Genomic DNA, 11,862 nt, shown 5'->3' with positions numbered 1-11,862 from the left:
TGTGGCGGTTGAGATATCTCATCTCTAGCGTGCATTTTTCACTCCATGCTCGAGGAGGTACTCCCTCCCCGATTCTCAACGTGAGCGAGTTTTGAAAACTATAACCTTTTGCTTTTAAAATTTCTTTTTTTATATATATAGATAATTTGTGTTTTACCTCAAATTTATTTTTTTCATTCAAGACTTTTTTTTATTAAATTGAATCCTTTTGTTTTTCATTTAAATAACTTAAATTTAATAAGACATGTTTCTTTCTTTGATTCATTGTTTTAAATTAAATTTTTTTTTCATTATGAATTGCAATAATTAATCATAATTTTTTTTTTTTTATCACTTGAGTTTTTTTATTCTCAATTTTCCTTTCATATTAAGGATTTGTTTTTTACTGGCTTCATACGGATCTATTACAATATTAAAAATAAAATTTTTCATTAAATTAAAATTTTATTTTATTTTATTGACTCAAAATAATTAAAAATTTTGAAAACCAATTTCAATTTCAAAAAAAAAATATTTAACCTTTTTTTATAAACAAATAACATCTTTATTTTATCTTATTAACTCAATCTTTAGTTATAATCAATAAATTTATTATTATTTATTGATATATATAATTTTTAATTTATTTTATTAAATACATATATGAACGTTTAGATTACCGTAAAATGAAATCTTGATGATAAAAAAAATAACAATGCCAGTATTATTTCCTTTTGCATTGAAAAAAACAAAAAACTTTATCCGGCAGCTTAGCATGGGAAATAAATCAGTTTGTATAAATAGAGTTTTAATCCCGACAAGGAAAAGGGAAATTAAGACAAGATGCTGCCTCAGCATAAAAGAAGTTAAACAAATTTCAGCGTGCACTATCTAGTGCGAAGCATGGTGACAAACGTACTTGAGGCTGCTTTTTTATTTTTTATTTTTTATTTTTTTCCCTATTATTTTACGATATAAGCTGTTTTAGACATCTAATTTTAAGGGTATAATGACAACTTTATCCTATGCCCTGTTACAGGCAAGACCAGGAACGAAGTTGACCAGTCACCTTTTTTATTTTTCAAAAAAAAAAAAAACTGTTCTCTCAGTTCCATTTTCACCACGTACTGATTCCCGAGAAAAACAAATCCACTCTCCCAAAATGCACGTGTAATCACCCTTTCTTCTTTCTCGTTACCCTCCTTCCTCCTCCCCTTTCAACCTCGGTGCCCTTATATTATTATTATTATTATTATTAAATAGTCTCTCCCAATAAAGGTAACCAGCGCAGATTTTCTTAAAATAAAAATAATAAATTAAAAAAATTATACAAGTATTTAATAAAATAAATCAGTAATTATTTATATAAATAAATAAATAAAAATAATTAATAATTACTAAAGAAACTGAAAAAATTGAGTAATGGAGGTAAACATTTATCCGTTCATGTCTATTAAATTTATTTATTAAAATAAATAAAAAATAATAAAAATAAAAACATTTATAAAAATAATTAAATAAAATAAAAAATATTATAAAATGTTAAACATATTGTCAATATTATTTTAAAATAAATATTTTTTTATAAAATAAAGCTTATCTATTTAAAATAAAAAATTATTTAAAAATATCTATTTAAAAGAGGCTTGCAAAATCTATAATCTAAGTCATGATATCGAGATAAATTGATAGAAAATAAATTAAAGATAACCATAAAATTAATTTTTAAAAAATAATAATGTATAATGATAAAATTATAAAAAAAAGATGTTGAAGGGCATTAATTTTTCAAACTTGTTATCCATGTCATTGGATTGGAAGCATCAAAAATAAAAAATAAAAAATTACAAAGCCCAGTCTCTAACAAACCAAACATCAAATAATGAACAAGAAAAAAATTTAAACAAATAAAAAATCATGATTAAAAGAATAATAGTGAAAATCAAGATAAATAAATAAATTAGAGGACATAAAATAAATTAGATGGAGGGTTAAATGAAAAAAAAAACTTTAACATAAGAGTTAAGAAAAGACATAAATGAAAAAAAATAATATATAAAAAAATACTAAAATATAATTTAAGGACTAAATTGAAAACATAATATTTTTTATAAAAAAGTCAAAGATGAAAATAAAAAATAAAAAATATAAGAACTAAAATCAAAAAGTAACAAACAAAGGATGTGCATGGACATTTTTTGAAAGATTAAAAAAAATAAAAAAATAATTATCAATAACAAATCACCTATCATGGCATCACATGTGATATTATTAGAAAGAAAACATTGTGTCGCTTTTAAAAACATTGCTATTACAATATTAAAAATAAATTTTTTCATTAAATTAAAATTTTATTTTATTTTATTGACTCAAAATAATTAAAAATTTTGAAAACCAATTTCAATTTCAAAAAAAAAATATTTAACCTTTTTTTATAAACAAATAACATCTTTATTTTATCTTATTAACTCAATCTTTAGTTATAATCAATAAATTTATTATTATTTATTGATATATATAATTTTTAATTTATTTTATTAAATACATATATGAACGTTTAGATTACCGTAAAATGAAATCTTGATGATAAAAAAAATAACAATGCCAGTATTATTTCCTTTTGCATTGAAAAAAACAAAAAACTTTATCCGGCAGCTTAGCATGGGAAATAAATCAGTTTGTATAAATAGAGTTTTAATCCCGACAAGGAAAAGGGAAATTAAGACAAGATGCTGCCTCAGCATAAAAGAAGTTAAACAAATTTCAGCGTGCACTATCTAGTGCGAAGCATGGTGACAAACGTACTTGAGGCTGCTTTTTTATTTTTTATTTTTTATTTTTTTCCCTATTATTTTACGATATAAGCTGTTTTAGACATCTAATTTTAAGGGTATAATGACAACTTTATCCTATGCCCTGTTGCAGGCAAGACCAGGAACGAAGTTGACCAGTCACCTTTTTTATTTTTCAAAAAAAAAAAAAAAACTGTTCTCTCAGTTCCATTTTCACCACGTACTGATTCCCGAGAAAAACAAATCCACTCTCCCAAAATGCACGTGTAATCACCCTTTCTTCTTTCTCGTTACCCTCCTTCCTCCTCCCCTTTCAACCTCGGTGCCCTTATATTATTATTATTATTATTATTAAATAGTCTCTCCCAATAAAGGTAACCAGCGCAGATTTTCTTAAAATAAAAATAATAAATTAAAAAAATTATACAAGTATTTAATAAAATAAATCAGTAATTATTTATATAAATAAATAAATAAAAATAATTAATAATTACTAAAGAAACTGAAAAAATTGAGTAATGGAGGTAAACATTTATCCGTTCATGTCTATTAAATTTATTTATTAAAATAAATAAATAATAATAAAAATAAAAACAATTATAAAAATAATTAAATAAAATAAAATAAAAAATATTATAAAAGGTTAAACATATTGTCAATATTATTTTAAAATAAATATTTTTTATAAAATAAAGCTTATCTATTTAAAATAAAAAATTATTTAAAAATATCTATTTAAAAGAGGCTTGCAAAATCTATAATCTAAGTCATGATATCGAGATAAATTGATAGAAAATAAATTAAAGATAACCATAAAATTAATTTTTAAAAAATAATAATGTATAATGATAAAATTATAAAAAAAAGATGTTGAAGGGCATTAATTTTTCAAACTTGTTATCTATGTCATTGGATTGGAAGCATCAAAAATAAAAAATAAAAAATTACAAAGCCCAATCTCTAACAAACCAAACATCAAATAATGAACAAGAAAAAAATTCAAACAAATAAAAAATCATGATTAAAAGAATAATAGTGAAAATCAAGATAAAAAAATAAATTAGAGGACATAAAATAAATTAGATGGAGGGTTAAATGAAAAAAAAAACTTTAACATAAGAGTTAAGAAAAGACAGAAATGAAAAAAATAATATATAAAAAAATACTAAAATATAATTTAAGGACTAAATTGAAAACATAATATTTTTTATAAAAGAGTCAAAGATGAAAATAAAAAATAAAATATATAAGAACTAAAATCAAAAGGTAACAAACAAAGGATGTGCATGGACATTTTTTGAAAGATTAAAAAAAATAAAAAAAAATAATTATCAATAACAAACCACTTATCATGGCATCACATGTCATATTATTAGAAAGAAAACATTGTGGCGCTTTTAAAAACACGGTGGGAGGTTAGGTTTTGATGTAGAATGGTGTTACATGTGCCTCCTGAATAATATAGATGTCATTTTCATGCTGATGTATAATAAATATGTGTTAGTAATTTTTTTAAATAAAAATTATTTTAGTATGAAAATTACATAAAAACTAGGGTAAAAAGATACAGATGTAACTAGATGCATGACTTTTTTTTTGTTTTTTTTAAGGATAACAGCATATTTTTACTATATTCTAGAAGTGAAAAGGCAAAAAAATCCTTGACAAAAAAAAAAGCAATGAAAACCTGAGACAAGTTTTGACCAGCCACCAAATCATTAAGGGTAAAATCACCTTCACATTACCGCAATCCACATTAGAATCGCTTTTTATCCACATTAGATCCCACAATAAAAAAAACAACTCCCTCCCTATTTTAATGTTGAAATGTCAAAGACCTTTAGTGTTTAAGTGGATATATAAAGGATTCATTCAAAGTTCACGTAGTAAAAAAAAAAAGAAAAACATTTGACGTGTAAGTGTAAAAATTTGGTGATCTGAGACAATACCATATAATTGGATTATTATTATATACTTGATGTGTGAATTTTTCATTTTTTCATTTTAGTATTTTGATTTTTTTTTCCTATTTGAATGTATGGATTTTTAATCTTATTGTAATCAAGTTTTTCCTTTAGATTCATTTAAATACATGACAATGTAATTGTTAAATTAACACATCAGAACACCATTGATGCATAAATATTTCACTTAATTTGTAATAAATCTCTATAATTTTAGATTTTTTTATTTGGGTTTATGTATTTTATATTTTTATATTTTTTTAATTTTGAAAAACTATCATTTGAGTGTTTTTAACATTAAAAGCTAATAGCTATTTATTTTCAATTTAAAAGAATTTAATAACAAGAGGTGTCATAGAAATAAATCTATGCAGAACATATCTAACTATGAAAGAAATAAAAAATAAAAAACAAACAAATTTAGGATTTAATGAAGCTTGGTGTGTATTTTGACAAAGATTTTAAAATTATTAATTTTTGTGCATATAATAGACCATAGATATTATTAAAAAAATCAAAACATAAATTATACAAAAAAATCAGCTTTGTTGTATAATGGATTTGTATGTAAAATTATTAATTTTTATGCATATAAATATTTTTGTATGTTTTAAAATTATATATGGAAATTTGTTTGGTTTGTGTAAAAATGGAGGAAATTATAACAATTAATTTAGACCAGTTGTCTTTATTCTTGTAGTTTTTCTAAATAGAAAAGTTTTGCCTCATGGTGCCTAACTAAACGGGAAATGTGCCAATAGTGAGAAATTAAAAATATTTTTTTAAATAAAAAACTTTGAATGAAAATTTCGCATAATATGTTTTGGTAATTATTTTTGTTTTGATAACATAACATATCATATTACAATCTTTCATTTAAGATATACATTGCATAATTTTTTATTTAACATAAAATAAAATAAAAAGTCTTTGGTATCAGATAAACCCGTTTCAAAGTCCTATGAGTTGTTTAAAAGTTAATTTTAATAGAGAGGTTATATTATATTTCATTTGCACTCTTAGTTTTTTTCAATTGAGTTTTTCTTTAAAAAAAATAAAAAGGCAAAATTATTTAATAAATTTATAATACTTTTTTTAAAGTCAATTACCGTTAAGAATTTCAAATAAATATGCTCCGGGTGTGTGTGTATATATATATTATCATTTAAATTGAGTTAAAAAATGAAAATAGATTGAATTAAGTTTGTTGATTTTTTTCATAATTTTTTTGTGCAGCACTGTGAATTTTTTTAAATTCAATTTATTTATTTTGGTTGCATTATATAATTAAATAAAATTATTTTATTAAATTTAATCGGATTTATAACCAAAATTGTGTATTTGTTTTTATTTCCTTCTCTAAAAGACATCAGCAGCAGCAGCTAACACATCGTTTTCTTACGTTGTGTGTTTTTTTTATTGGCCCGCAGCGTATCTAAGAAGGACTCATTATAATGTAGGTAGAGCCGGAAAAGATTTTACACTAGTTTGTTGGTTAATGGAACACCACGCGAGAGAGCGCTTGGTAGAAATTATAACCGGCAATTATTAAAAGGCGTAGCATAAACAGAAGAAGACAAAAGAAGGGGAAAGAAAAAAAGAATGGGTGAAATTAAAAGCTGGCAAACTCAGAAGGGACACAATTGTCATTTTTCCATCTTAAATTTTAAGGTTCACAACTCTCTCCCTCTCCCTCTCCCTCTCACTCCTAACTGAAAACGACTGCAAGCAACCTGTGGTCTACCTGTATCGATATTTCTTTTCTCGCCCTCTTCTTCTGTAATTTATCATTTAGTTTCTTTCTGTGGGATTCACACACCGACTCAAAAACCACAGCTCTTGCCTCTCTTTGTGTTTATTGTAGTTGTCTCTCGCTTTGTTTTCCTTTCTTGGGTTCTCTTTTGTATCTCCAGTCTTATCAAAACTTGATCAAATGGTGGATCTTCAAACTGTATGTTGCATGTGCGGCGATGTTGGTTTTCCTGACAAACTCTTCCGTTGCAACAAATGCCGCAACCGCTTTCAACACTCGTAATGCTTCCTTTCTTTTCTTGCCTTTTTTAGCTACGCCTCCTAATTCATCACCATCATGGCATCACACACACGATCATACATGTCCAAACATGTCACATTCCTTGCACCATCAACTTGCACAGGTTCCCATAACTGATCAATCCATCTCTTTCTCATCCAAGGATTGATTTTCTCAGGCAAGTTGTAGTTTTATGACTGGGGTGGTATTCCTTTTTCTGTTTACTGAGATTAAGTTCACCCTCTCAATCCTATATATTCGATTTGGGTTACAGTCTTCTCGTGTATTGGGCCGGAAAGGGAAAATGAATTTCCACGCCATGGCCATAGCCATAGCCACCAACCACCAATGCCACCTCATCATTATAATCATGTACATACCATCCCGTCATGTTATCACACGCTAAAATCTTGATTTTGAGGTTTTTGTTGTTGCTTAAAATATAGGTATTGTAGCAACTACTACAGCGAATTTTCGGAGCCAATTGAACTGTGTGATTGGTGTCAAAATGAAGAGAGAAATGCAAGACATGGAAACTCTTCAAAGAAATCAGGAGCTGGACATGATGGTGGAATAGTAGTCACAAAACGATCAGAGTATACAGGTGATCACAAAATCAAACAACATGATCGTGAAGAGAATAGCACAACCAGTAGTGATCAAAAGGGAAAGAACCCAAGTGGGATTCCTTCTCCAAGGCCTTCTACACGCAGGTACAAGCTTCTCAAGGATGTCATGTGTTAGAAGAAAATAGTGTCGAAAGTACAGTTCCACTTTAGTTTTGTGTTTGATAGATTGGAAGAAAGCTAATCAATTGTAAGTTGGTTATCTTTAAGTGTTCTTTTTAAATTTGTGCCATGTTTTCGGGAAGTTGTTAATAAAATAATGTAAAACTTTCTGGAATGATCGGTGGCACAAATTCTTAAGCTCTTCTTCTTCTTCTTCTTCTTTAATCTGTACAATTCCTTTGGTGCTCGTGATCTGTATTTGTTTAATTTGCGACACGGATCCTTGCCTAGAAAGAAATTGCTCCATGTAACCAACTAGGTTTATATATATATATATATATATTAAACACATAATTAAATAAGCAAGAAAAACTGTTTGGATAAGTATGAAGGTACAATACATCAGTTGTGTGTGTCAAGTGAATATATATATATTTTTTTTACACATGGGTGTGTTCTGTAAGTGACCTAGCTGGCTAGCTGGAAGGGTTTTGGCAATATTGAGAGTCTTTTCGTGTGGAGTTTGTCTCTGTTATAGTTGCTGCAGTGTTCTTGGGAGGTGTTGCACCTCCTCATTTGCGTTGTTGAGTCTCTTAAGCAGTATTGAATGCACTTGGATGTTTTCCTTTCGGCCAAAGAATTCAGATTACCTAAACCCTGCAAGCTTTTACAGATTCATTGAAGGCCTTTAATGGCTAGGCCCTCTATTATTGCTGGCCAAAATAAACTTTAAGCCGAAAAAGAAACATAACTCTGAGGGGAAAAAATACATTACAGTGTATGTTTTTAGAAATAAATGAATGTTCAAGAAAAAAATGATTTATAATTAGAGCATCTCTAATAACAAAACTCATTGAGATGAGTCAAACTGTTGTGAATAGTTCATGGCACACTCTAATTGAAAAAAATCATTTTAACGTATCTATTTGTATTTTAATATATGTAGCTTTTTAAAGAAAAACCATTAAAGAAAGTTGTTGAGATGAAATAAGAAATCTTTAAATAATTTATTTTAATATTTTTAGATTTTAATAATAAATATATAAGAATGACTCGAATAATTTGTTTTAATATTTTGATACACATGGAGGAATGATTTTTGAAAAACAATATAACTTTTCATATAGCTATACTATTGACGCTGCAAAATAAATAAATAAAAAGCCAAATTACTTGTTTTGTTTTTTTTTGCTCTCCGATGCCAGAGCACAGGAGAAAGGGTAAGGGGAGCTCAAGTAGCTAGCTACTAGTTGCGGCCAGTTGCTAGGCCTTCCATTCATTCAAGTCCTAATTAAGCTGTAGATATTTCTTTGCAAGATTGTACTGTGTTGACCCGTTGTTGTATGATATCTCCAGAAAGTACACAAATTGATAGGTTTTCTCTACAGTATCTGTTTTGGCTATTTATGACAAACCCAAAAAGCCCCCTTGTAGCTGGGGATCCTGAAGTGACAATGAATCGATGGCATTTATCTACCAAATCTCTTTCCCTTTCAACCCCCCTTGCTATTATTTTCTTTTTTCTTTTTGTTAGACCTGATCCCTTGTAGGTTGATCGTGCAAGGAAATTCATGCAGACTGGTATCAGTGTCAGCTACATCGATCACCTCTCAGCCCCCCTTCCTCCAATGCCTTCTTTCATGATCACCTCTTCTTTGTATTCCTCATGGCTTGTCTGATCTTCATGTGACCTCGTTTGAAGCTGAAGGAAACTAGCTATAAATAACTCATCATGAGCCAGTGTAGCTGTCCACATTTTTCTTCGACTCCAAACCATATATCATGAAGCGTCACATGGTTGCTTGGTTTTGACTTTCGTACTTTTGCATTGACAAAACTAGCTACTGTTTAGACAAGAACATGAGATACATGTTCTCAAGCACAGATCTTATCAATGGGAGCACGTACGTAGTTTTGTTTATTACCTCAAGCATCCTAATTAATATCTTAGCTTATTTCCTATTCTCACTGTCCTAAATGTTTATCTATAGTAGATATACATAAAATAAAACCCTTGTTCTTGGTATGGGAAAATGGATATCTCAAAGCAAGATTAATACATTTTCCTAGGACAAGGTTGGCTGCGTTTTCCTAGAAACCTTGCTTTCATTATCTATACCTCCAAACTCCTAATAAAGTAAGTGTGTGGCCTTAGGAAGTATAATCAAAATATAAAATACTGAAAGATCAACAATTTTAGGCCTAGGTGGTTTTCAGTATCCATGCTTTAATTATTGATCTTTGAACAACCAGCTTGAGGTTTTTTTGTTTTAGTCCTCCTTCGCCTATATTCCCGTTTTCAGAACTTCTAATCATCTCTAGAGAACTTTCTAAACTTAGAACAAATATTAAGCTATGACAACTTTTAGAAGTAGAAGAATATTGAAGTTGTGCATTGCGTGCTAAATTAGCCAAACTTTTATCATGATATATATGGTAGATATCAGATTTAAATGTGAAATTTTTGTATTTAAATAGCTAGCAGATAAGAACTGGCTAACTGCATCTATTCTTTTCTTGTAATGGAAGTCTATAATTAATCGTGTACCCGTGGGTAAGAAAAAAGTGAGTTGAATTCACCAATCTAAACTTCTGGTGTTTGGTAAAATTAGGAATTTAATTTTAAATTGGCTATTTTCTTCTTTTTTGAGAGAATTATATTAAAATTCCATCGTTTAGTTTGCAAAAAAAAATCCATAAAAATTGGTTGTTCCTTTCAGTACTGCATTTGAAAAAATCAGAACAGTATCACGGCGACGACATGCGCAAATCAAGAAATGGTAAAACTTGGGATCAAAGGGTTTGCTCCCTCTGTGGTCTCAGGTTCAAGTCCTTGGTTGCTCATATGATGGTCACTGAAGGCTTACATGGTCGTTAACTTCAGGGCCCGTGAGATTAGTCGTGGTGCGCGCAAGCTGGCCCGGACACCCACGTTAATCTAAAAAGAAATGGTAAAAAAAAAATGGTAAAAATAAAATAAAATGAAATGAAAAAACACTATCAAATTTAATTTCAAGAATCTAACGTTCTCCAATACGACATAAAAGCTATTTATGAAGGGGTATGATTCCTTTCTTAGAATTTTGAATATCTTAGGCATCACATTTGGTAGTCTCTTATTCTTATATAAACAGTGAGAATCTCCTTTGTTGCCAAATGCCATGACTTATTTTCAGCTACACGTCTCACTTGTAGTATGTTGTAGTGTACACATATATATATTGTGGGAGTTTTTAGTATTGAAAATGAGCTTGGAAACCCAATAGAACACAAACGTAATTTGAGGTAGCTAGATACGACCGCAATTAACAAATCTCAACGCAGTGGAGATGGTTTTAATATAATCATGAAGATGCTAAAATACGAACACTTTCTTACTAAATCATAATAAAAATGACAAAACGACTAAAATCATTATGTGATTGAACACAATGAGGACACTTCACGCACCTACTTTTTTATGTATGAAACTTTATATTCTTAACAAACAAGGTTATAATGGAATGTTGAGACACCAATATACCCCTAGGACAGCCCACATCTCCCAGCCTGATCTAGATAGCGGCCATGGAATGCTGCAGGCCAGAATATTTTTTTAGAGCTTAAAAAGAAGATGTCTAGGTAACTAGCTCAAGCTATTTTTTAAAAATAAAAAACACAACTTGAGATAAAGATCTGACTGAGCAGAAAAAATAAAACAGGCATAATCTAACCAAATAATAAAAGAACAAATAATTACAGTTAACGGATCAATTTAAACAAAAAAAAAAAAGAAACATGGAAACCTAAAAAAATAAGAACAATCACCGAAACAAAAGAAGTAATGAAGCAAGGATTCTAGCAAGTTAAATTAAAAAAATAAAAAACCAATATGAGCTAACCTTACAAAGCATGCCAAATATATAAGTTAGATAATAAGATTAGGATAAGCTAATAAAAAAAATTCAAAGTATAAACAAATAAAACATACAAGGAAAAAATTAAAAAAAAATTAATTAAAAAAAATCAACTGGCAAAACAACCAAACTTTTCGACTTAGATTATGCGAATAAAATAACCTAATAAAAGGTAAATAAAAAAAGATTACGAAGTTTAATTCTAAAACAACCCAATGTCGATATTTAAAAAAGAGTTAACTAAGGCTAATACACCAAACTTGTAATATAAAGTTTGGGAAAAGAAAGATGATTTAAGTATGTCTTGCAAGTATAAAAGTAATGAAAGATTATGTGATAAATTATAAATAATATAAAGGGATATGAAATAAATGGAATAAATAATGAATTGAGAAAATTTCTCAATATAAAAAGGATGTTACATGAATTGAAGTATGATGTATTATAGATACAATAAATATTGGGGAAGTA

At 28.1% G+C, this 11,862-nt stretch overlaps 1 protein-coding gene across 1 annotated transcript; it reads left to right on the top strand.

Annotated features, from left to right (window-relative positions):
* Positions 1–6,416: 6,416 nt before the first annotated feature.
* Positions 6,417–7,762, top strand: LOC105120768 (uncharacterized). The gene is made up of 2 exons (XM_011019137.1): positions 6,417–6,766; positions 7,214–7,762. The coding sequence occupies exons 1-2, from the start codon at positions 6,669–6,671 to the stop codon at positions 7,509–7,511; spliced, it is 396 nt and encodes a 131-aa protein (XP_011017439.1). The 5' UTR covers positions 6,417–6,668; the 3' UTR covers positions 7,512–7,762.
* Positions 7,763–11,862: the final 4,100 nt, after the last annotated feature.

The sequence above is a fragment of the Populus euphratica genome, unplaced genomic scaffold (genome assembly GCF_000495115.2).
Source record: "Populus euphratica unplaced genomic scaffold, PopEup_1.0 scaffold6.1, whole genome shotgun sequence".
Classification (NCBI taxonomy): Eukaryota; Viridiplantae; Streptophyta; class Magnoliopsida; order Malpighiales; family Salicaceae; genus Populus; species Populus euphratica.
The sequence above is the reverse complement of the archived record's forward strand: the minus strand, read 5'-3'. Positions and strand labels throughout refer to the sequence as shown.

What these genes read in the sequence shown, in the direction of transcription:
- LOC105120768 (XM_011019137.1), top strand. Translation starts at nt 6,669, where the DNA reads ATGGTGGATCTTCAAACTGTATGTTGCATGTGCGGCGATGTTGGTTTT. An exon ending in CGCAACCGCTTTCAACACTC is followed by an intron (nt 6,767 to 7,213) that starts GTAATGCTTCCT and finishes CTTAAAATATAG; the next exon opens with GTATTGTAGCAACTACTACA.